At 46.7% G+C, this 25,236-nt stretch overlaps 2 protein-coding genes across 2 annotated transcripts; both read right to left on the bottom strand.

Moving 5' to 3' along the window:
- Positions 1–539: 539 nt before the first annotated feature.
- On the bottom strand, positions 540–10,332 carry LOC137905199 (zinc finger protein 79-like). Its single transcript, XM_068749412.1, has 5 exons — positions 10,161–10,332; positions 4,694–5,226; positions 4,192–4,522; positions 3,826–4,107; positions 540–703 (listed from the first exon to the last, which is right to left on the bottom strand). The coding sequence occupies exons 1-5, from the start codon at positions 10,330–10,332 to the stop codon at positions 540–542; spliced, it is 1,482 nt and encodes a 493-aa protein (XP_068605513.1).
- Positions 10,333–10,723: 391 nt separating this feature from the next.
- Positions 10,724–22,548, bottom strand: igsf21b (immunoglobin superfamily, member 21b). Its single transcript, XM_068749454.1, has 10 exons — positions 22,491–22,548; positions 18,713–18,837; positions 18,390–18,505; positions 18,197–18,315; positions 16,085–16,200; positions 14,957–15,473; positions 12,659–12,759; positions 12,300–12,492; positions 12,180–12,218; positions 10,724–10,821 (listed from the first exon to the last, which is right to left on the bottom strand). Exons 1-10 carry the CDS (start codon positions 22,546–22,548, stop codon positions 10,724–10,726), a joined length of 1,482 nt encoding a protein of 493 aa, XP_068605555.1.
- Positions 22,549–25,236: the final 2,688 nt, after the last annotated feature.

Here is a 25,236-nt window from a genome sequence, read left to right on the forward strand (position 1 = left end):
GGATTGTTTTCTTGATAAGTCTTTTCATTGTAATTAGTCTCCACAGGCTGGCCTCTCCTCTGTGACCTTCTCAGTTCATTCTGTTCATTATTTCCATCCCTTTCCTCCATTTGTCCTTGTTCCTCCTGCAGCAAAGCTAGTTCATCCATTTGCTCCTCAGCAATCTGCTGTGCGGGCACAGAGTCCTGTCCTACTGGTGGGTAAATTCTCTTGCTGTGGCATTGAGTCTGTGCTGGGTTTGAGGATTTTGCACGTGTACGACAGGTACTGGTTGCTGAGTGTTTTGGTTTGATACATTTTGCTGAGGGTTTACGAGTCTGTATGCAGGAATGTGACTCCGGAGGTTGTAACGATAAGTGTGCTCTTCTTCATCCTCCGAGCTATCACCGTCAGTTTTGTTATTGTCTTCTAAAGGCAAATTATTTACTGGCAATAAAAGATTTCTGTGTAGCACTCGCACGGCCTTACTGCCTCTCTCTGCTTGTACTTTATAAACTGGTCCATCAGCTACTCTCGCGACTACGCAATGTACTTCAGACTCACTCCCAGTAGGCGCGCAATTTCCCTGGACCTCCTCTTTCCGAGAGGTTCCTGACCAGAACCCTGTGGCCTGGTTGCAGTGTGACACCTTTTATGCGTTTGTCGTAATGCTTTTTGCCTTTGCCTGAAGACTTTTGACTGTTCTCTGCAGCGATTTTGTAAGCTACACGCAGACATCCCTAAATTCAGACACCCCTGAGTTCAGACGCCCCTAATTTCAGACGCCCCTGAGTTCAGACGCCCCTGAGTTCAGACGCCCCTAATTTCAGACGCCCCTGAGTTCAGCCACCCCTGAGTTCAGACGCCCCTAATTTCAGACGCCCCTGAGTTCAGACGCCCCTGAGTTCAGACGCCCCTAAATTCAGACGCCTCTGAGTTCAGACGCCCCTGAGTTCAGACGCCCCTAATTTCAGACGCCCCTGAGTTCAGACGCCCCTAAATTCAGACGCCCCTGAGTTCAGCTGGCCTCTGCTGATCACACGACAACACTTGGTTTATTAAAATAGTTTTCAGAATTTTAATGAATATTTATTATTATATTCATTAATGATAAAATTATCTTCGTCTCCAAGACGGCGGCTTTCACACTTCCTGATAAATTGACCATGGATCTAAAGTGCTTTCCGAGGCTTTGGGGGACCGGGTGTTGGCCCGGATCGAGGGACTGTCCCGTGAGCTCATCCACCTCAGCTCACGGCCCGATGCGGGGAAGAACGGCAAAGACTGGATCCCATCTTGTGCCAGCAGGCAGGACTGTTCCACAGATCGCCGGACTTGGCAAAGACTTAGAAGGACGGGGGTCTCTCCTTAGCTCCCAAAATGTGGATTTACTGAGGACCAACTGCCTAAACTGGATCAAGACAAATTCATCGTTTTCGGCTAGATTTGGAATTAATCATCCTCTGGACCAGGGGTCGGGAACCTTTTTGACTAAAAGAGCCATGAAAGCAAAATATTTGGAAATTTATTTCAGTGAGAGCCATATAATATATTTTAAACGTGAATTCAACTAAAGGTTATTATGGTTGGTAAGCAGGTAATAAAACTAGTATAATAAGCCTCTGAACGTTACGGACTAACGTGAGCGGACCCCAGACAGCAGAGAACAGAAACGGTGCGATGGTTGAATTGATCATTTACACCTGGAGCTGCACACAGGACGAGGGGCGGCTGGAGCCCAACGTAATAATACACAGCCGAGAGAAAACCAAAACGCAAGTGAAGCCCTCTTGAAGCAAACGCAGGGCCCCGTCTTTTTCATACATTTATTCCAAAAGAAGGTCCCAGGTAAGAATACATTAAGATAGCCAGGAATCTGGAATTAAGGCGGAGCCAAACAAAGTCCACTCTTGCCACCGTGCACACAGCTGGCCACACCCACCCCTAATGGCGGGATGACGGCCTACTTTTAAAGTGGCAGCCCAGGCTCAGGGCGGAACCCTGACAGCGTGCTTCCGCTCTTTGATTTTTCACAATAAAATGTCAGCCGTACAAAATGCCCCTGCAACACAAGCTCTACTAACAGACGGCGACTGTCTGGTGCCGCAAAGAAAACGGAACATAAGATCCAGACACAAGTGAACAAGTTACTTACAAAAAACACCACACACGACCTGGGCGCGCAAACCTGCGGTCAGCACGGGCAAGGCGAGTAAAAAAAAAAACTGTTTTTAAAAATTTTTTTTTATCTGAGCGCGAGCCATATGCGATCATCAAAAGAGCCATATATGGCTCACGAGCCATAGGTTCCCGACCCCTGCTCTGGACTGTCCTGCTCCCCCTCCCTCCATGGTACCAGTTCCAATACGTGTGTTTAATTTGTGTACTAAATGTGCTTTGACTGCTTTCTGTAATTCCTGGTGGTGTTGGTGCACAGGGGCAGGAATTTCCCTTTGGGATCATTGAAGTACTCTGAAGTAATGCAGATTACAGAAAGCACCTGGGACACTGTTTTAAGGGGAACAGAGGGGTGTTCGGTTTCTCCTTTTCCCCTCGGTTCCTTAATTACATCTCGTGTTGGAGGTGTTTATTCAATAATGAGTCAGGATTATAAAACAAATCAAGTTTACTGAAGGTTTTCAGTAATTACATAGATGGAAACACAGCGCTGGACTCTGTAGGAAAGTCCCGGTCGATCTACGGCATTGATCTTTATATGTAAAATACCCTCCTCGTGGGAGGGGCCCCAACTTATTCCCACCATGCATCAGTTAACAATGTGTGATATATGATACCTATATGTTCACTCCCCGACAAGATCCGTGGAGCCCCCCCCCCCCCCCAAGGGCGTTAGCGTGAACCCCGAACCAGGCCAGTAGAGTGTGTGCAGACAAAAAGGAAATCACTAACAGCAATTTGTTCTTAGCGTAAAGGTGGGAGCTAACCCCCCCTACGGGCCCCAAAGGGGACCCCGCGAAGTTCACATAGCAAGGAGCTGTGGAAACTAATACAGATCACCAACTCTAATACCACCACAGTCCTTCATGTCAGCAAGGAGCACACAAATATCACCCCCCCCCCCCCCTCCCCCCCTTCTATCTGCAAGCAAACAACGTTAACGTATTAGCATTAACAATAGAAGCGTGAAATGTAGACCCAGAGCCAGGGGCCGTTAGGTAATAGTTTGTCACAAGGCACTCCATCGCACTCGTCAGTGCAGACTATCTGGCACAAAGTCTGCGCTGTATTTTCTTCACTGCCAAAAATACTGGTCTGTCCTACTTCAGCGTCTTGAAGAAAGCATAGTATCTTGCCTGAGAAATGTTCACTGATGTCTTCTTTGCTGGTGTAAAGTCAATCACACATAGAGGAACATCCTGAACACTTTTCTTGAAAGCAGGCAACATCCAGTAGGCAGGCTTTTGTGTGACTGTGCAGGCCTCTCATCCTGACTGTTGCCTCTACATTGAACAAAACCGAGGCCACGTGAGAATAACATTCTCCCAGTCCAGCCTTGCAATCACAGTGAGCTGATCGGACCTTCGACTGAATATCTGTGATAATCCATGGAGTTAAACTTGTGTCAGATCATTCCTGAAAATGCCTGACTCTCACCATGACAACACGATGTCCACTGAATTTATGCAGCATAACATCACGAACCCATCCAAAACAAAAAGATCATAGCCGCCAAGGCTCTAATGATTCTGAAAGTTCTTCAAAGTGTAAAATGGGCTGGGTTGAAAGATTAGTGCATCACTTGTTGACTTTATATTCCAAAAGTCTCCTCACCTGTATGGTTTTGCATGTGAATCCTGAGACTTTCGCCATTTGTAAATTCTTTACGACAGACTGAACAACTGAAAGGTTTCTCATCTGTATGGATTTGCATGTGCCGCCTGAGACTTCCACCATGTGTAAATTCTTGACAACAGACTGAACAACTGAAAGGTTTTTCACCTGTATGGATTCTCATGTGCTCTCTTACGTTTCCAACATTTCTAAATCCTTTACTACAGACTGAACAACTGAAAGGTTTCTCATCTGTATGGCATTGCATGTGCCGCCTGAGATTTCCACCGTGTATAAATCCTTTACCACAGACTGAACAAATGAAAGGTTTCTCACCTGTATGGATTTGCATGTGCATCTTGAGACTTTCACCATGTGTAAATTCTTTACGACAGACTGAGCAACTGAAGGGCTTCTCACCTGTATGGATTCTCATGTGCTGCACAAGACTTCCATTCTGTCTAAATCCTTTAGCACAGACTGAACAACTGAAAGGTTTCTCTCCCGTATGGATTCGCATGTGCTTCCTGAGACTTCCACCCTGTGTAAATTCTTTACTACAGACTGAGCAACTGAAGGGCTTCTCACCTGTATGGATTCTCATGTGCTGCGTGAGACCTCCATTCTGTGAAAATCCTTTACCACAGACTGAACAACTGAACGGTTTCTCCCCTGTGTGGGTTCTCATGTGCAGACTGAGATTTCCACCTTGTGTAAATCCATTACCACAGACTGAACAACTGAACGGTTTCTCCCCTGTGTGGGTTCTCATGTGCTCTCTTACATGTCCAACACGTCTAAATCCTTTAGCACAGACTGAACAACTGAAAGGTTTCTCCCCTGGGTGGGTTCTCATGTGCCTGAGAAGCACTGATTTAAATGGAAAACTCTTTGTACAAACTGAACAACTAACTGGTTTCACTGCTGTTTGGCCTCCACTCTGTTCCTGCAGATGTTTCTTGTCATCAGAGCTTGAAACACATTCAGAGGAGCCAACTGGTGTATTTTCAGTACTACACTCAGGTTCTTTGTGGTTTCTCAACTGCTCCAAGTCTGACTGAGGTTCACTGGTGTCCTCCAGGCCAGACCTGTCCACGTCCTCTGGTTCAGAGGAGTGAGACATCTCGTCTTCCTCTGGTTCTGCGCCTAAATATTCTTCTCCATCAGCCTCTGTTTTCATCTCTTCATCATGAATCTGTGAGGAGTCAGGTTTCCCTCCATCATCTTCTTCACTCTTCACAGGGACTGAAGAGAATGTTAACTCTGTGACATCATCATCCTCCTCCTCCTCCTCCTTCAGCCATTGCAGCTGCTCTTTCTCCTGATGGATCTGGACTTCCTCCTGTTCCTCTTTGATGTGGTGCAGCTCTGGGGGGTCGTCCTGGTCCAGATTGGGCAGAACATCCTGGTCCTCTGGGTCAACCTCTTCTTTTGTCACCAACAGCAGCTGAACATCTGAACAAGAAAGAAATACATGCATTCAGATTTGGTTTTAATTTATCTAATTGGCCTCATTTTTATTTAAGACTCAAAATGGTATTGGTATTGTTACATGTCGATTTATGTATGAAGGACTTTCAACGGAAACAAGACCGCAATGGCTTTTTAGAAATGCTCCTCTTAGACAGGATGTTTGACTGTACTTGTACTGTAATACATACTACTGTCGGACTGTACTTGTACTCTAACATTCTATCTAATGAATATACAGTAGTCCCTCGATATAATGCGGTTCATTTTCTACGACTTCGCGGAGTTTTTTAGTGCAATTTCAGATTTTATTTTTTGCACTTGAACGCGCCTTGAAACGGCGCAAGACGAAGGGGCGCGGTCGGAGGAACTGTGAAATACACGCGAGTTGCTATTAACTTCTTATGTGTTCAACCTCGTAGGTTGATCATTAAAATTAAATTCGTTATTTCTAAAATTCGTTATTTTATTTGTTAAGCGTTTGTTTTTAATAGCGCTCTTATTCTCTGTGTACAAAGAGGCTTTTATTTTGTAGGAGCATAAACGTCACGTCCCTTTTGGGTTTCGTTTCTTCCTGTTGATACATGTAGCCGCTGCCGTTCCGCTGTGCTAAGCTATCCAATAAAGCAGCATGAGAGGCTAAAGACAGCACGAGTAGAATATTTGTTCTTCTGCACTCCAAGCCGCTCTTTCCTCGACCTGCACGCCTTAACATTATTAACAGGAAAACGTTTACTGTACGTACTATATATTTTTATTTAATTCTGAAAAGGTTTTGATCTTTGGTTTCATTCTATAACACTGAAACAATCTATTTAGATTAATGCCTGACTGTTAAAAGGGTATAAAGTGTGTGGTGAGGGGTTTTACAGCCTTAAAACATTTATGTACATGTATAATTGAAAAAAAAAATACAAATTACTACATTGCGGATTTCACTTATTGCGGGTTGTTTTTGGAACGTAACCCCCGCGGAAAATGAGGGACTACTGTATTCATCATCATGTCAAATTTGTGTTCTACAATAATCTGAATTTTATATTTGATTTCTGTAAAGAGTTTCAGAAAGGAGACGATACATGGACGTAGTGAGGGAGGACATGAGTGGCTGGTGTTGGGGAGGACGATGCAAAGGACAGGGCTAGAGGACAACCCAGGAGAAGAGACATGGACGTAGTGAGGGAGGACATGAGTGGCTGGTGTTGGGGAGGACGATGCAAAGGACAGGGTGAAGTAGAAATGGTTGGGTTGCTGTGGCGACCCCTGATGGGACAAGAAGTAGTAGTAAAGAGTTTCAGAAAGATTTTCACAATTTTATTCTGCCAAAAGAAACAAAGTGAAACTTGGACGTTCCTAAATTATTGGGACTTTAATTACTTAATAGTGTCAGATTATGTCCTCTAAACATCTTCAGCCTTTTCACATCTTATGTCACTGGAAACGTAGGACGAGGACAGGGACAAGAACAGGACTGTCAAGATCCTCAATCACCGTATTTTCACGACCATATGGCACACCTGGTGATAAGGCGCTGTCTCATTACGGCTGCTTTTTCGGTATTTTAAACATACGAAGGGCGCAGGCTTGATTGGTGCGCCAAAGAGAGCGGAAGCAAAACTGAGTTTGGTACTCACATTTTTTTAATCGTCATTAATCAAACCCATCAAAGTCCTCATCCTGTTTCTGAATTTAACAGCTTCGCTAGATCTGCATCAAACATGCCAGGTTCCCTTTCTTCACTGTCAGTCACTTTCTGTGCCGTGCGGCGTCTCGGAAATGAGGCGCCGCACGGCATGAACAACAACGCCAGCAGACACGTTAGCCCAAGCATCTACAATCCATTCACAAATTGTGGCGTAACTCGCCCGGCGCTGCGCTGCCTTCCACTCTGAGTGAAACTGTGTTCTCCTCCTGTCGTCCAGCGCTCCCACGCAGCTCGCAGTTTAACGTTGAACGGTTGGAGTTCTTCGGTTAACCCACCCGGGATGATGATAAACTAGTTTGCTAGTTAGCTTGCTTCACTCCGGTTCAGACCGTATCGGTGAGATCGGTACACACGGAGTCGCAGGTCTCAGGAGCCGAGTTGCTGCAGGTCTCCTTCTTGCTTCCTCCTCTTCCTCCATTGATTCATTAATGCTGGATTCTCTCACCGCCGCTCTATTCCCGTGTTCTGCTGCGGGACCGACAGCCTCCAGTTGGAACTCTGCTTCGTCAGCACGCCATAATACTATGGTGAGGGACAGCACCGGTACGCATCACTCCGCTAGGCTCCTGACTATAATACTATGATGAAGGACAGCACCGGTACGTATCACTCCGCGAGACTCCTGACTATAATACTACGTTGAAGGACAGCACCGGTACGTATCACTCCGCGAGGCTCCTGACTATAATACTATGATGAAGGACAGCACCGGTACGCATCACTCCGCGAGGCTCCTGACTATAATACTATGATGAAGGACAGCACCGGTACGCATCACTCCGCGAGGCTCCTGACTATAATACTATGATGAAGGACAGCACCGGTACGCATCACTCCGCGAGGCTCCTGACTATAATACTATGATGAAGGACAGCACCGTTACGCATCACTCCGCGAGGCTCCTGACTACGGTAGTCCATCTAGCAGTTCGGCCTCGTCGCTTACCAAAGTCGTACTAAAACATTTGGACTGATTTCTGAGCCACGTTCCACATGAAAGGCGCACCGCGCTATTCGGCGAACGGTGAAGTTTTGAGAAAATTAAAGGATTTTAAGTGCGCCTTATGGTGCGAAAAATACGGTAAGTTTAACCAGTCAACATCATTCAACACAACTCTGCTATGACGACCACTTTGACATCCTTTAACACTTCGGCGCTAAACAGGGAAAAGAAACCAAGAAGTGGATTCAGCTCCGTCTCCTCACAAGAGCCGGTGCGAGTTCACCCCGAGTCCGGCTCATCTCCCTGCTGCCACACACTCTTGAACCTAAGTGCATACTTTCTTGCCGCCACACACTCTTGAACCTAAGTGCATACTTTCTTGCTGCCACACACTCTTGAACCTAAGTGCATACTTTCTTGCTGCCACACACTCTTGAACCCAAGTGCATACTTTCTTGCTGCCACACACTCTTGAACCTAAGTGCATACTTTCTTGCCGCCACACACTCTTGAACCTAAGTGCATACTTTCTTGCTGCCACACACTCTTGAACCCAAGTGCATACTTTCTTGCTGCCACACACTCTTGAACCTAAGTGCATACTTTCTTGCCGCCACACACTCTTGAACCTAAGCGCATACTTTCTTGCTGCTACACACTCTTGAACCTAAGTGCATACTTTCTTGCTGCCACACACTCTTGAACCTAAGTGCATACTTTCTTGCTGCCACACACTCTTGAACCCAAGTGCATACTTTCTTGCTGCCACACACTCTTGAACCTAAGTGCATACTTTCTTGCCGCCACACACTCTTGAACCTAAGCGCATACTTTCTTGCTGCTACACACTCTTGAACCTAAGTGCATACTTTCTTGCTGCCACACACTCTTGAACCTAAGTGCATACTTTCTTGCTGCCACACACTCTTGAACCTAAGTGCATACTTTCTTGCTGCCACACACTTGCAGCTATTTGGCTCGGGAGGCTCCGAAGAGCTCTGTACTTTCTGCCAGCTCGGTGTCTTTTATAGTTCGTCACGTGTTTTCTGAGAAAAAGTCTGTATTTCTCTTTTTTCTTCTTCTGAACGCCAGGTGTTGAGAGGGGACATCATCTGTTGGCCCCCCTTCGCTCTCCTCCACCCGCCGCTCTGTTCCTCAGGTGAACCCTCACCTAGTTCTGTCTGTGTCCTGGAGTCACATCTCCATTTTGTTCGTGCGTCCCAGGCGGCCATGTTAAGAGTCATACTAACCGGTCTATAATGATTCATATTACCAAGGGTGGAACTGTTTGACTCCTGCCCTCAAAACAAACATGCACCTCTTTGGCCTCCTTCAAAACAGCCCTAAAAATACACCTTTTAATTAAGGGGACAGAAATGGAGATAGTCATCACGACTCTCTCCGGATCAATAACCCCCCCCCCCCCCCCATTTTCAGAAATGCTCCTCCGAGACAGGATGTTTGACTGTACTTGTACAGTAATAGATACTACTGTTTACTGTATTGGGTAAATTCTAATAAAAATGCCTCCAAGCATTCTAATAGCGTCACCTTCCCCGTAAACTGTATCTGTCAGGTGTTTTAATCTATTTTATAAATGTGAGAAGCTGTTATCCTTTGAGTTGGCCTGGAGAGGGAGACATTTGACCTCAACCTAACTTGACAGGTGTCTGGGTTCACCCTTGGCAAGGAAGGAAGGTGCTCTTATCTAGCTTGAGAATGCATCAGGCTCCCCCCTGGGACAGACGGAAAACAGCTGGGAGAGCAGCATCTGGAAGAACTCGCTCATTTGACCCAGGATGGATGGCAAGGATCCATCTACCATATTATCATTTATCCATGTGAATGCATGAATCTGTGTGAATGTAGCGAGCGAGTGAATGTCGGTGGTGGTCAGGAGGGCCGATGGCGCAAATTGGCAGCCTCTCTCCTGTCAGTCTGCCCCAGGGCAGCTGTATCTGCCCCAGGGCAGCTGTGGTTACAGTAGTAGCGTCACCACCACCAAGTATGGAGTGAATGAATAACGCACAATGTAAAGCGTCTTTGTGTGTCTAGAAAAGTGCCACATAAAACCAACGCATTATTATTATTATTAGAATGGATAAACTACATTATGATCAATACTCTTTTGAGCCGTTGTCATGGTGCATGCACGATGCAAAATAACAATAAATTAGAAATAAATTACAGCACAGATGCAAAATGACAATGAATGACAAATTACAATAAATTACAAAGACACTTAACACGTGCACCGTGGGACTGGACCAACCTGCTCTCTGGAGGTGGACTCGAGGACCCAGAACCGCGTCCAGCAGCTTCTGTCCTCCCCGAAGCTGCTCCTCGTACTTCGCTAGCGTTCTTTCAAGCTGCTCGATGATGTCTTCAGCAGCAGCAGTTAGTCGCTGCCGGACGAAAGCTCTCAGCGTCCGGACGTCACTCATTCTGACTCCGCCCAGCAGCAACGACCCTTCAGCCTCTTTGTTCCCGGCTAGCAGGCTAAGCTAGCTCCACTAGCTCCAGCTGCTACCGTGTTCCGGTAACGAGAACAGAACAGAGTCTCTCCAGACAGCCGGTGAGACCGGAAGCCGCCAGAAAGCCTCTTTGCCGTTTACCGGAGCTTGAGCTGCTGCCGAGGCCGGAAACTTCTCCCGCCGCTGAGGCTGCTAGCAATAGCCTCGTGCTGCTTCTTCTTCTACGGTTTCCTTCTCCGTCTTCTTCTACGATGGCGGTAGTCAAAGGGCTCTCCAGCTCACTGCTGCCACCGTCTGGACAGGAGGGTGGATCAGAACGGCTTTGATCCTGATAAATCGTCCACATTTATAAATATCTCGTTTATCCCCCTTGAACTGGCGCTTTATCGCCGTGGGGCCGTTTAACCCCACGGTTACAGGAGCTTATGCTCTGGTAGGGTCCCCCATGGCAAGCAGGTCCTGGGTGACGGGTCAGACTCAGAGCAGTTCGAAAACCCCTATGAGAGAATCAAATACAAGGACCATAACATCGCCCAGTATGGCACAACGGAGGCCCCACCCTAGAACCAGGCCTGGGATCGGTGCTCTGCCCACGGGGCTCGGCTAGGCTCAGCCCAAAAGGTTGACGTGGGCCCGACCGCCGGTGGACTCACCACCGAGGGAACCATCGGGGACATGTGCATTGTGGATTGAGTGGCAGTGGGGAGCAGGCGCTTGTGATGGAGGCTGAGAAGTACCGTCTCGATCAGGGGCCGGCAACGGTTACAATAAACTCAAGCCCAGAGGGCCAGCACTTATTTCTTTAATGAAATCATCTGTAAATGATCTGTTTTTACAGTTTTTTGCAGTATTTAAACATGTCCACTAACTACCAAGTGCCTTAGTAGTTGATCGTTCTATGTAATAGTGCACATCTATGGATCAGTGTTGTGTAGGACACACTAAACTCGCCGCAGTCGACAGGAAAGACTCCATTTATTCTGCGTCAGCGAATGGTTAAGAGTTTTCCTAACTGTCCGCGGTTCTTTTATCCCATTCGCAGGTGTGTTATCAATGAAGAGAATGTTGGTAAAGTTTAGACATTTAATTAAACAACAATTCAGGTACAAGTTGGTGAGGAAAAATCAGCGCTCAGGTTCGTCCATGTTCCTTGCGTCTGTCACAGGGCACGAACCAAGGACATCCTTCATGTGTTCGCCTTTTCACATATTCGTTTCAGTCCCTCCCCTGAGGGAGGGGCTTCCCCCCAGCCTATCTGAAACCCCAGTGGATCAGTTTGCAATGTGTTGTGTCTTATGTGACTTACGTGATCAGTGTAGTCAAATTAACTAAATGTTGTGCAATCCTATTGTTCTGTCGGCGTGTAATTATGTTGTGGAATTCCATCTTTACTTGTAATCCCAATGCTGATTGGCCAGTGTCAATGCGTATCTGGATCATACACTTTAGAGCCCTTAACATATGCCTCGTCAGTTGGAGTAGAGAAACCAATAAGCAGCGTTGGTCCAGATTTGTGTCCGTTGCTGTATCTGGGTCTGTCCTGGGTTCCAGCGGTGATTCTTGCTTCTTGGAAGTGGATCTATGGACAGGGGATCAGGAAAGTTCCGTTTCCTCAGATGGATCTTGGCAGTGGTGCGTGGACGAGCAGCGGTGCCTCACATCATGTCAGTTCGCAGGTAAATGTCAGCAGCAGCAACACACAGGTTAATGAAAGGCAGCACCTGGATGCCGTGTCAATGGCTGCACACAGAGGACATACTGAACGTTACACCGTAAGATGAATGATCATGGTGCCAGAACTAGGACACGAAACCTACCCAGAAAACGCTGCTTCTCTTTCTTTAGTCTGGGGTTATCTGTGAAAACACATTCAAGAAAAACATGCACTGTAAGTAAAGATTAATGATTGCAATAATTCCCCTGACAAACGGCCTCACCAAAAACGATGAGGCGGGTGTGGGTGTCTTTGGAGCCCAGAGGATTCTGGGCTGTGCAACGGAACATGGACCCATTAAGCTCTGCTGGAACTCTCTCCAGGACCAGTTCCCTTCCTACGTGCTCCTCGCTGCCGTTCAGTAGAAGCCCACCAACCTTGGTCCAGGTGAATATGGGCTCAGGGAAGACCTCGCTCTGTGGACACACATGGTTTAACTGATAAGGCTGTCTGACTGCCTCATCATGATTCCCCAAGTAGACCTGGTCATCTTGACCTACCAGTCAACTTGATTTGAATAGTTTGTAGTGTGGATGCTTTTTGCATTTCCCTGTTGAAAGATCCAATGAGTGGGAAACTTACTGCTGAAGGTCCCAGCTGGAAGCCCTGGACCGTGATCCGCACCGTGTCGCCTACCTTGGCCTGACTCGGGCTCATGGACAGTTTGGGTCCTCTAGGAGAAGCTGACAGAAACACACAATAATTCCACGGAGTGCTGTTCAACAATGCAAACGATAGGACACAAAGGTGATCAGTAAAACTTGAGATACTTAGCACCTTTTAAACAGAGCTCTTAGGCATCAGGTCAGGTGAGTGCAAGGGCAAAATCATGGAGAGATAAAAACAGTATCTTCTACAGCAACCCCACAGACAATCAGATGAACATTATAGCCACCCTGGGATTTTTTGGGTTGAGTTAAAAACCTTTGGTTGACAGACAGTGCAGAAAAGCCAGGATGCTCCAGAGCAGAGAGCTGTAATCGTTCTCTGTCCGACAGAGATGATTTGCTCTGGGCAGAAAAGACTTCCTGTGTCTGTTGGAGAAAGAGCTCTGCTTCCTGTCCAGAAGGAGGTGGAGAGGGTTGTCGGGGTTATTCAAAATAGATACCAGCTTGTTCATAGTCCTACTCCCCACCCCTGCTTTGGTAGTGTCCAGCTTGCAGCCAATCACAGAGCCAGTCTCCCTGGTCATTCTGTTCAGTCTGTTGGTGGCGCCGGCTCCGATGCTGCCTCCCCAGCAGACTACAGCAGAGAACAGGGGCAACAACAGAGGTCTTGCAGCGAACTCCGAATGATCTCAGCTTCCCCAGGAACTAGAGTCTGCTCATCCCCTTCCTGTCTTGGTGTTGGTCTTTCAGAATCAGAATTGGTTTATTGATTCCAGTTCAGTCTGTTTGAGGCTGGTGTTGGGGAGAACGAGGCAAAGGACCGGGTGCAGTGGAGAACATTGATTTGCTGTGGCAACCCGTAAAAGACCATTCAAGGAACCTCATGAAGCATGGAGGTGTAGCACCTGATGGGATGACAACTCCTAAATTATGAGTGTGTTTTAACTTCAGGAGGTCTCCAGAGGAGCAAAGTCACAAGTACAAGTTCCTCATCGCTTCAGTGGCCTCAGCCAGGCTCTCAACGCTACCTGTGTTGGAGGCGGCGCAGCAAAACCTTCACTTCCTGCATGGACTTCCTCTCAAATGCCTCCAGAGGTTCTACCCAGTGGCCGTCCTGGCTGTATCACGGAGTGGCTTGGGAATGGTTTTGGGAATCCTTCCATCTCGTGTAGTGACACGTCTATCATCAAATATGACACAAGCCACTCTCGGATCTTCCAGGAGTTATCAACACAGCTGTTGGAGCTAAGGGATCTAAGTTAGACCAAGACCAGCGAGTCATCCATCGGACGACCAACACACTCACGCCCACACACACCGACACTCGACAGCACACACACCCCGACACTAAACACACACATACAGACGCGTAGCCCTCGCCGAGACCATTCCAAAAATGTATTTTGTGTAATAATTGCGTACTCATAAAAAAAGCTATATTGTTAATAGTTAATTCTTTATTTTTCTTTTTTAGGCCCGAGCGCCTATCCTAGGCGTAAGGGGCTATTGCAACACACACGCACACACACACACACACACAGACTCTCACATTCCCCATGTTAATCAAATGATGCGACACAAAGCAATCACAAAGGTTCTGAAAATGACATATTAGCATGGAAACGTCCCAAATTTGCCACATACATTCTCACACACACGCCGGTTGAAAAGGCAATGACACCCAGGCTGCACTTTTTACGCTGTTGCTATGGCGATGGCAACCACTCCTATGGGGAGGGGTCCGACGCCAACTTTGTCGGACAGCCACGAAATTCCGTACAGGCATGCGTCATGTCAGGGCAAAAATAAATTTTATTATGGCCACGCCCCCAGACACACAGGAAGGCGGCCATATTGGATTGAAACTTAAAGACTCCTGATGGCAGATGGCCATATAATCCAAATAACGATTTGACTAAACTGTGAGCTACTCATGCAGCTCAAATCTAAACACTTGTGAAGCACTCAGGACAAAAGCGGCGTGCGTCGGCGGGTCAGCTCAACGGCCTGTCGGCCGGCGAGGGCCTACAACGCCGCTTGCGGCTTTAATTCATCTTGTTTTTGACTGCTCCTGTTCTGTCTCGCTATCGCTTCCCTATACATCTCCTTGTTTTTGAGCTGTCCTGGAGTTAGATCCACAGAGATTGGACTGCTGCAGGGCGTTCTCATTGCGTTTAGTCATCAGATGAACAACCTACCAGGAAGCCCATATTTGCCTCCTTTCTATGAACAGACATAAAGAAGCATCCTCACAGCGCTGCTACGTGCTCACCTAGTGTGACCTCTGACTGCATGGGCATGGAGAGAGCTGGGTGGTTGACCTCACAGCTGAAGAGAGCCTCGTTGTCTACCTGGGGATTCAGGTTCCAGGTGAGCGTGGCCCTCACCTGTACGGTGCCATCTCCTGCAGCCTGCTGCTGGTGCTGGAAATAGTAGAGCGGCTCACTGCTTTGAACCCAGCGGGGGAATTCCCGGCTCACAACCGTCTCGGGGATCACCTCGATTGGCTCAGACTCTAACTTGGGCATCTGCTCCCTTTCCCCTGTGGGGTGATCTGGGCTGTCCTGGCCCAGCTGGGCCAGCCTTCCCTCGTCTTTCAGCAGGGTGAGGGACTTCTGGCGTTTGGTGTCATCAATGTCCTGACTGGTGAAAACCTGGGAGCTCCAGAGCCCTGCCTGGACCCTGGCCTGGGCCTTTTCTTGAACGAGACCCTTGCTTTGCTCTCCAACTGAGGAAGACTGGGTAGATGGTACCACATCAATAAGCTCTCCGTCCCGCTTGAAGTACACCTGAAATCCAGAGGAAAACGTAGATGAGCTCAGTGGGAAGAGTGGAATCATCTAAAGTCATGACCAGGCCACTGCCTGCCTATCTGAGTTCTCCATGTAACATGCTTTTATCCTGCTATCTATTCTTAGAGAACATCTGACCCACCTGTAGGCAAATGAGCGGTGACGTTCCCTCGAGAGCTCGCAGACAGAGAACCATACCTAATACCCCTGTGACCGTTACGAACGCGCCTGCTGTGTGTCCGGGGGCAGCTCAGGGATGATTGTACGCAGCACTGCTGCTTTTATCTCCTTCATACGTTTCTCTCGCAGGGAAATGATGCTTTTTGTTTCAGCACACACACACACACACACACACTGCTGTCCTCTAATCGCACAATCCCGAACACACTTTCCAAAGAGGTCACTGCAGAGCGTACACCGAGCAGCCTCAAACAGAGCCACTAAAATACTTCTCATTTATCATCTATGAGCATTTGAGCCCAGCATCCTCGACGTTTCAAACACTGATGTTACATGGACGGACGGGGAAGCTTTCCTTCCCAGGATTAATAGGAGTGATGCGTGCGTGACCATGGACACTGAGCAGCCTCACACAGGCTCCATCTCACCATGGGAGCTGGCTTTGCCCCTGTAACGATGCAAACCAGAGTGAAGTTCTGGATCTGGTAGCGGCTGAACGGAGCCGGGCCATCAGCCGACACCACAGAGATAGATTTGGGAGGTACTGCAGGGAAAATACAAAAGGAATGCTTTGAACTTGTTGGAGGAAAATAAAAGGGCAATCCAATGCATCTATCCAGTAATAATATATCTAAATACAGTAGTCCTTCGCTATAACACGGTTCATCTTTCGCGGCCTCGCTGTTTCGTGGATTTTTTTATGCAATTTTGCATGTTTTTTTTACAGTGTTTGAACGTGCATTGTGTTCTGCTGTAGCACAGCCACGTCAAATCAGGAGAGAATGGACCGTTCAGCAGTAAAGATGAACAGTTAACACAACTTAGTATTGATCCACACAAAACAGAACAGGCTGAATGAATAGAACAGCTACGTGTCTTTAGAGATTTGGGGCTCATTTCATGTTTTAACGCTGTTCGCTAACTTAACAAACATCTGTTCACTCACACAAACTTTGTGACGGAAGTCAGGTTGAGGGTTTTGACTGACAGCTCACGTGTCCAATAGCATTCAAGAAAGGGACCAGGAACGTTCCAAGCGATTATGAGAGAGCCAATTAGAGGGTGCAGGGGTGGAGTCCTTTTGGCTTTAACGTGTACAATATAACGTGTGTGCTAAAAGGTTAACTTTCCAGCCTTAAAACATATATAATAACTAAAAAATAAAGCTGACTACTTCACGGATTTCACCTATTGGGGGTTATTTTTAGAACGCAACCCCCGCGATAAATAAGGGACCACTGTATACAAATACAGGTACTCGGTCAGTCTGGTGGAGACGACTTTGACCAGCCACCAATGTGGGACCATCTTCAGCCATTCAAATGGCTTTCAAAAAACGGGATTCAAATCAGACAGCAGGGTTCTGGTCCCAGTGTAACAAAAAGCCATCCGAGAGCAGGGTTCTGGTCCCAGCATAACAAAAAGCCATCAGAGAGCAGGGTTCTGGTCCCAGTGTAACAAAAAGCCATCAGAGAGCAGGGTTCTGGTCCCAGCGTAACAAAAAGCAATCAGAGAGCAGGGTTCTGGTCCCAGTGTAACAAAAAGCCATCCGAGAGCAGGGTTCTGGTCCCAGCGTAACAAAAAGCAATCAGAGAGCAGGGTTCTGGTCCCAGCGTAACAAAAAGCAATCAGAGAGCAGGGTTCTGGTCCCAGCGTAACAAAAAGCAATCAGAGAGCAGGGTTCTGGTCCCAGCGTAACAAAAAGCAATCAGAGAGCAGGGTTCTGGTCCCAGCATAACAAAAAGCCATCAGAGAGCAGGGTTCTGGTCCCAGTGTAACAAAAAGCCATCCTGAGCAGGGTTCTGGTCCCAGTGTAACAAAAAGCAATCCGAGAGCAGGGTTCTAGTCCCAGTGTAACAAAAAGCCATCCTGAGCAGGGTTCTGGTCCGAGTATAATCACAATGGCACCAAACAGTCTGCTCCTCATTCGACCTCCAGCAGAATGTAAAGAACGGGTCGAGACCGGGTCAGAAATACAAGCAGCTTTCCGGAGACTGGCTGCTGACCCCTCGCTCTGATCGCCTCCTGGACACGTCCCTTCGGAGGTTGCCTGGGCATGTCCACTTCGGATGGACAGACATGTGTTTGTGCGCTTCAGAGGTTGAAGCTCTGCTAGAGCCCGTCCACCGAGGGTCTAGGGCAGGGGTGGGCAAACTTCTTGACTCGCGGGCCACAATGGGTTCTAAAATTTGACAGAGGGGCCGGGCCAGGCTGGAGTGTTTGTGTGAACTAATATAAATGACATGTAAAAGCCATTACATGAAAGGATTTGGCCTTTTACAGGCAGCATTTCAGGGGAAAAGGGAAACTGAATGAGGTTTTAAATAAAATGTTATTTAATGATATTATTTGGACTAGTTCGGCGGGCCGTATTATAAAGCCTAACGGGCCGTATATGGCCCCCGGGCCTTAGTTTGCCCATGTCTGGTCTAGGGAGAACCCCCTCAACAGATCATCATATGAAACACTGATTGTGTTCAGAGAAGCATCACAATGTAGAACGGACAGACACCTACGATGACCGCGGGATAAAGACGCACCTATGACGGCGAGGACGATGCTGCCGGAGGCCAGAACAACCTTGTCCCTGGTCCTCCTGTCGTAGATCCCCACATGGCACTCATACAGACCATCGTCATCCATCTGGACCTCAGGAAGTCTGCTCAACAAAGAGGACTGCTTAGAACCCTTCACGGTTCTGTCTGTGGCGGGTCCGACTACGGACAATCGTACCGCGCGGTGGAGTGGTAGAACAGGTCTTGCCGCCTGCGGCCATCCTCCATGTGGACGTAGCTGTTATTGTACATGGAATCATAGGTGAAAATCTTCTGCTTGCCTCCTTCAGTCACCTAAGGGAGGGGGGGGGGGGGTTGAATACTATAGATGTCGCATATAATATACATTAGATACAGGTTGGATTACATTACGGAAGATTTTGTCTGGACACAGACTATCTTGTGAACATTCAACAGCTTCTCGGCTGCTGACGCCGTTAACCCCGAGACGGGGGCTTTCATCAGTCGCATCCAGCGCGACGTTAGGAGCTGCCGAGTCACCTGCGGGTTCACCCGGAACCAGACGATCTCTCGGAGGTTGCCGTCTGTTTGGAAGTTGCATTTGAGAGTCACTGTGTCGCCGATGACAATGGGAGGAAGAGGTTCAATGGAGACGGATAAATAACCTGCCAGAGAGAGGAGAGAGGGAAACGGCATTAAAGCCCCTCTGGCGCTGGTGGTGACGGGCTAGGTGACGTCACCGGAGGCGCTCAGAGATCAAAGCGGTGCTGGACGGGACGATATCTCACGCAGCTTTAAAATTAATTACAGGTTAACCTGGAAACCCTTTTGCCTAATAAGTTGCTGGCTACCTTCTGCAGCGGCCTACCTCCTGCAGCGGCCTACCTCCTACAGCGGACTACCTTCTACAGCGGACTACCTTTTGCAGCGGCCTACCTCCTGCAGCGGCCTACCTCCTGCAGCGGCCTACCCCCCACAGAGGCCTACCTCCCGCAGCAGCCTTCAGATTATTCCCCATGTTTTTCCTCTTAATCCTCCCTCCAGCCTTTCATCCAGAGAGCCAGCCATTCGCCAAGCTCTGAACACATGAACAGAGAGATTAAGGCTAAAAATAAAAAAAAACGAAAACTCAGAATCACATATCATAAAGCACCGACAGGAATCAATCATTTCACTGAGGGGAAGCATATTCTCAACGAGATTAGGGTGAGTGAAATGAGAGCGAGCCCTCTCTGCCCACTCGGGTTCGATTTGGACGATGGCTGCTTGTGGCCTACTTTAATGTGGAGAAACAACCAACAGCTTTTCACTCTTAAGTGATTGATATCTTCTTTTATCTTTGCAGTGATTTATCCTGGTGCAGAGATCATCCTCTGTCCTGCTGTCAGATAACTGATTCCACATCTGCAGCAAGCACAGCTAAACTGGTGCAGCTCCTCTGTGCATTGGGAATGATGGATCCCGGGTCCAGCAACAGTGTGTTCCGAAGAGAAAACGCAGTGCTAGTACCTTCTATATTCAGAGAAACCAAAGCAACCATCGAGCAAAATGCCTCCTCAAAGAGAAACTCTTCAAACTTCAAACAGAAGGAAATCTTTTCAGAGCAAAGGAAACTCAAAGTGCTGTGATGAGGCTGGGCAAACGGAGCCGCCGTGTCGTTTATTGTTGAAGGGATGGAGAACATGTGACGTTGTCTTCAGAGGGCAGCTGAAAAATCGTTGCTTCTCCACCTCTGAAGAAACAAAGACGGGTCGGGCCCATCAAATGGAGCAGACCTGAAGCAAACAGTCGCCCTCTGAGGAGACGCTGCTGAGGCCGGTGACTCTAAACTCTAAACTCTAGTAGATTAAAGTTTATTCATGACTAAAAAGCCTCTTTTGAAAACCTGTTTTTTGGGTGCAGATGAATCAAACTTAATCTGGAGTTGGATTTGCTTGTGTCTGGAGCTATAAATAAATCCATCCAATAGTCGTTGAGGCATTTTAGTCGGGAGCGGCCGACCAGGCTTTCAGAGAGAAATGAAAAATGAACCAGGAGTAGGTTCATGCTACATGCTACATGCTACCTACTCAGCAACAATCAGTAGTGCTGATCCTGAGAGAAGTTAATGGTTCCATAGCAGAAAACAACCTTAATAATAATCATACTCATCTTCTCATGGTATGAAGACATGCAATGCATGATGGGAAGCTTCATAACACAGCGGATATGGATTCAACCACAGTACAGGCCTTTCGCGGGCTGCAGACTTCCTCAGCTCTGTGGTTGTCAGCAGAAAAACTAATTCATCCATCGCTCAAAATCAAGACAAATGTTCCAAACATCAGGAAATCCGAGCTGTTTGGGATTAACGTCCGTGCATCGAGGCGCTCCGAGAGCCTGGAGCATTTAATCATTTCTAAATACAGATTACCTTGAACAATATGGGTCACAGTCAAACAATGGACTTTTAATCCCAGAAAGGTAAAATCTCATAAAGACAGCAGACACAAACTTCAGAACTTCCTTTGGAACAAATGATGATTTCTTTTAGGGGTGTCAAACTATCCCGTTCATAGCGATTAATTGATTACAGTCCTGTTTAGCGTGTTGTGTTTTTTTAATCGCATTAATCTAATTTTTACCCTCGCCGAAGGGGAGGCGAGGGTATCGCAATTGGGTCCGTTTGTTTGTTTGCTTGCTTGTCTGTCTGTTAACTCTGTTTGTTTGTTTGTCTGTCCGTCCGCGCGCATAACTCAAAAACTAGTAACCCAATCGACTTGAAATTTTTACACAAGCAAGGGTCTGTCCGTGGCTCGGTCCTCCCCGAGAATGGCGTTGATCCGGATCTGGATCCAGATTCTAGAATTATTTTTACATCTGGAATTGCGCCTGTGCTGTAACATGGGAGTGTCACTTTAAGAGGGAGGGACACTAATGGCATGATGGGAGGATTCTTTAACATTGCGAGATAGGGCACTTGGAGGCGAGGGTCTACAATCTCTGATTGATCAGCTTGTTAAACTAACTTTACTGTTTCTGTATTGCCTTTTTATAAAATCCGTTTTCCTGCGCTGGTCTTTTGGTGCTTTTTTTTACAGTGCTATTGTATTTAAGTAGTGAACTGATCAAACGGAAAAATTCAGCAACATGTCAATAACAATAGCAACACGCTGCAGTCAGGAAATCAATAATCTGCTGGAGGTGACTATTGAAAGTTATTTGAACTCTTTTGTTTTTCCAGCATGTGCTGACATGTTGACCCCGGCGACATATGGATCAGGATCAGCACTGGACAGCTCCACAGGTAGCCGGCTACATCTGGAGCTGTCCAGTGCTGATCCTGAAAGTGACGTCTTTTCCGCAGCATTGACTCGGGGAATGTTTATCAATGACAAGACAAGGTGGTAGTTTTTTGGTTTTGCTTTGATTTAGTATCGATTATCTTTGTTCCTGCGTGATGATTGCATTTGAATGGAACTTTTCCACATTATTAGATGTGTTAATTTATTCCCATCACAAACTTTGGTTCATACTTATGATTTTTCTAATTTACAGTATGTCTTTATCTCTAACAATTTTTAAGTTACAACCTTTTAAAAAAGTAATATCAAAACAGAATATTTTATTGTACACATTTTTTTACTGTGTTATGGTTTACATTTGGCCTTTGTAGGGTGAACATAATGCGGCCCTTGGAGAAAATGAGTTTGACACCCCTGTCCTAGAGTCCCCAAAAGTATAATTACAATATATTAGATTATTAGATTATAATTCGCCTTTATGAGGCTCCTGTGAAACCATCAGTTTCAGTTTGGGAGGCGGACACCCTTTCTCCATTTAAAAGCAGTCCTGTAAAAGGCATAAACTGTTTCAGCAGTAAGGGGACAGAAAAATCAAAAAGATTTCACACGCCAGAAATCAGTCAATATAACAAAACAAAGGAATAATTCTATTTTTATATGAACTGCATTGACAAAGACTTGGTCGTGTTGGGTGCTTTCTAAAAAGCAGCACAAGGACATAATTGTAAACGTATTTAATATGACTGTGCTGCTAGTTATGTAATATTTGCATGTAAGTGAATATGGCCTTGAGCAAAACGTGAAGCGTCACTCTAATGTGTCAGAGTGGGCCCCCGGACCTTCGTGTGGAAAGGACGTCTCTTCTTTTATGAGGACACATAATTCATGTGTGTCCCCCCCCCCCCCCCCCCCCCCCGTCACGCTGTTGTAAACAGAACCGCAGACACTTCTCTCCCAAGATCTTTAGATTAGAACGGCACAGAACAAAATGAAAACAAGCCGAGCGCTTCAGTGCATCAGGTGCGTCTACTCACCAGCAGTGAGACGGAGAGAGGAGAGGAGGAGGCAGAGGAGGAGGAGAGGACCACCCATCCTGCCGGATGCCGCTCAGACTGAAGGATGCTCCATTTGTCATCAGCATCCGACACGCCATCCGTCGCACTGAGGCTGCCTCTCGCTGCTGCCCAGCTTTATAGTCCGAGGATTAAAGTGGCGCTCTCTCTCCCTCTGTTGCTCCACCTCTTCTCCCCTCATCTTATTCTAATTGGACCCGTGAGGTTTGATTTTGGGCGCAGTGGTAAGCACTGTTGCCTCACAGCAAGATGGTCGTGGGTTCGTCCCCGGCTTGTGGCCATTCTGTGAGGAGTTTGCATGTTCTCCCCGTGTCTGCGTGGGTTCTCTCCGGGTTCTCCGGCTTCCTCCCACCTCCAAAGACATGCAGCCTAGGCTGATTGGTGACACTAAATTGCCCGTAGGTGTGAGTGTGTGTGTGGCTGGTTGTCTGTCTCTGTGTTGCCCTGCGATGAACTGGCGGCTTGTCCAGGGTGTCCCCTGCCTCTCGCCCGTTGACTGCTGGGATTGGCTCCAGCTTGGCCCGTGACCCGATAGCGGAATAAGCGGTTAGAAAATGAAATGAAGGTTTGATTTTGAGTGCGTGTTTGTCAGAACTAACATTTGTCTGGGAGATTTCCAGATTATGCAGATCCACTACTAATAGAAAAAGAGATTCACATTTAACGTTATATTTTAATAACAAGAACAGAGAGGAAGTTCATTTGAGGAAACCTGAAGTTACAAATTTACAACAAAGTTGTGATTTTGAATTTTGATCATGTGAAATCTTACAACTGATTTTTCATAGTGTTCTAATTTTTATTTATCTTTCAAGAATAGATGAGAATTTTAGAAACTTGCCCTGTAACATGAACAACTATTCCTTTTGACCTTTGTCTCCCCTCATACAGATCCTGAAATGGTTTTCAGAGAGACAAAGCAGCAAACATTGATTTGCATCACATAGTGAACACATTTATAACTATTAATCGATATTACAAACAAAAGCAAAACCATGAGTATGTTAAGTTGCATGTTTTATCAATGCTATGTGCTTCTTCAGCCAATCAGACGCCTGATCTCGAACGAGCTGCCGTGAATTGGTCAAGTGAAATAATACAAGTATTCTCATTGATCGATTGATCGTTTCATATCCATCCAATCGCCAATCCATTGGAAAATACTGTCGCGAAATTGAGTTGACATTAATTCATTTTCAATGACAATAGTAAAAATAAGGTACCTAACCCCCCTAAAATTTGAACAGAATTGATCAATGTGAATTAAAATTGTTAAATATCCAAAATAGTTTATTGATCTAACAGAAATATTGGTTCATTATGCAAGAACACCTGAAAATTATACTGTACAGTAAGTAGTCAAATGACATGACAATCACAGACCCCACTTCAGACACTTAGCAGTAGCCTGAGCGAGGTGCGACGACATTCACCTTTCTGAATCGCTGTGGTCATGGGGTCATTGTCATTCTGCTTCTGATCCCACAGTGGAGGCAGTCCAGCGCCGGAGCTGCTGGGACAGGATGTGTGTGATGTAAGACCTGAAGATGTACACTTGCCCCCTACGTCGTACCAGAAAGAGAAGCCCCAACCAGGCTGAACGCTTGCCCCCTAATTGCCCCCTACATTGCAGCAGAAAGAGGAGCCCCAACCAGGCTGAACGCTTGCCCCCTAATTGCCCCCTACGTCGTAGCAGAAGCTCCAGACCATGGACTACTCAACCTCCAAACATAACACAGTTCTTCACAGAAATACTCGCAAAAACACTTATTGAGAAGATAGCGCTGACCACAGTTGCTACTTTTAGCCTAGCTTAGCATAAATAATGGATACAGAGGCGAAACAAGCTAGCTTTGTTTATGGAGAAAAATAGACCTTAGGACATTTTTAATGCTACCTAATTGACTTTTTGCTTTATGCAGTTTGAGAAGAAACGGGGAAACTGACTAGCTGCACATTCAACACACTAAAATTATCTTCTAATTTCATCAAGGGACACAACGACACCATGACATCCGTAAACACTGAGTGACTGACGTCACCTAAGTGGTATAAATGAAACCTTGGTTCTGTGTTTAATATACGATTCAGTTTCATATCCTAATAATGTTGATGTATAAGAATGAAGACTAATAGCTGCCACCTTCCGTACCGGAGGCTTGACAGGTAGCACTATCCGTGTCCCTTTGTAAAACATGTTGCTTGCTCACAGTGCTAGTGTCAAACCTAGCACGGTAAGCCTAGCCACCGAGCATAGTTATCATTGTCATTCCCAGCACGCGTGTTGCTTATTCCACTCAAGGGGATGTTGGTGGTAAAAGGAGATATCATCAGGTGTATTGTCTGGACGGAGCAGAATGGAACTGGACCATCAACCAATAAGTATCTGGTACAATTTCAAGGCTATTTTTCCTGTTACTTATTGGGCACATTGTTAATATAAGCAAATGGGTAGCTTTAAAATGTAAATTGACAAATGGCAAAGACATACCAACAAGTTTGAGTTCACCCCTTTGTTACGACCATGTTGCCGGCGCTATTGTTGTCTATGCCCGGTGTTACGGTAATAATGCACCACCATTACCGGAAACCGGCGCCGGTGCTTCGGTCGGAGTGACTGACTTTGGCCAGCAGGTGGTGCTGGTGCTACGGCCGTAATGGCACCTGGGTGCGCCCTCACCATCCGTAGTTAGAGGTTTAAAAGGTG

The sequence above is a fragment of the Brachionichthys hirsutus genome, chromosome 2, assembly GCF_040956055.1.
Source record: "Brachionichthys hirsutus isolate HB-005 chromosome 2, CSIRO-AGI_Bhir_v1, whole genome shotgun sequence".
Lineage (NCBI taxonomy): Eukaryota > Metazoa > Chordata > Actinopteri > Lophiiformes > Brachionichthyidae > Brachionichthys > Brachionichthys hirsutus.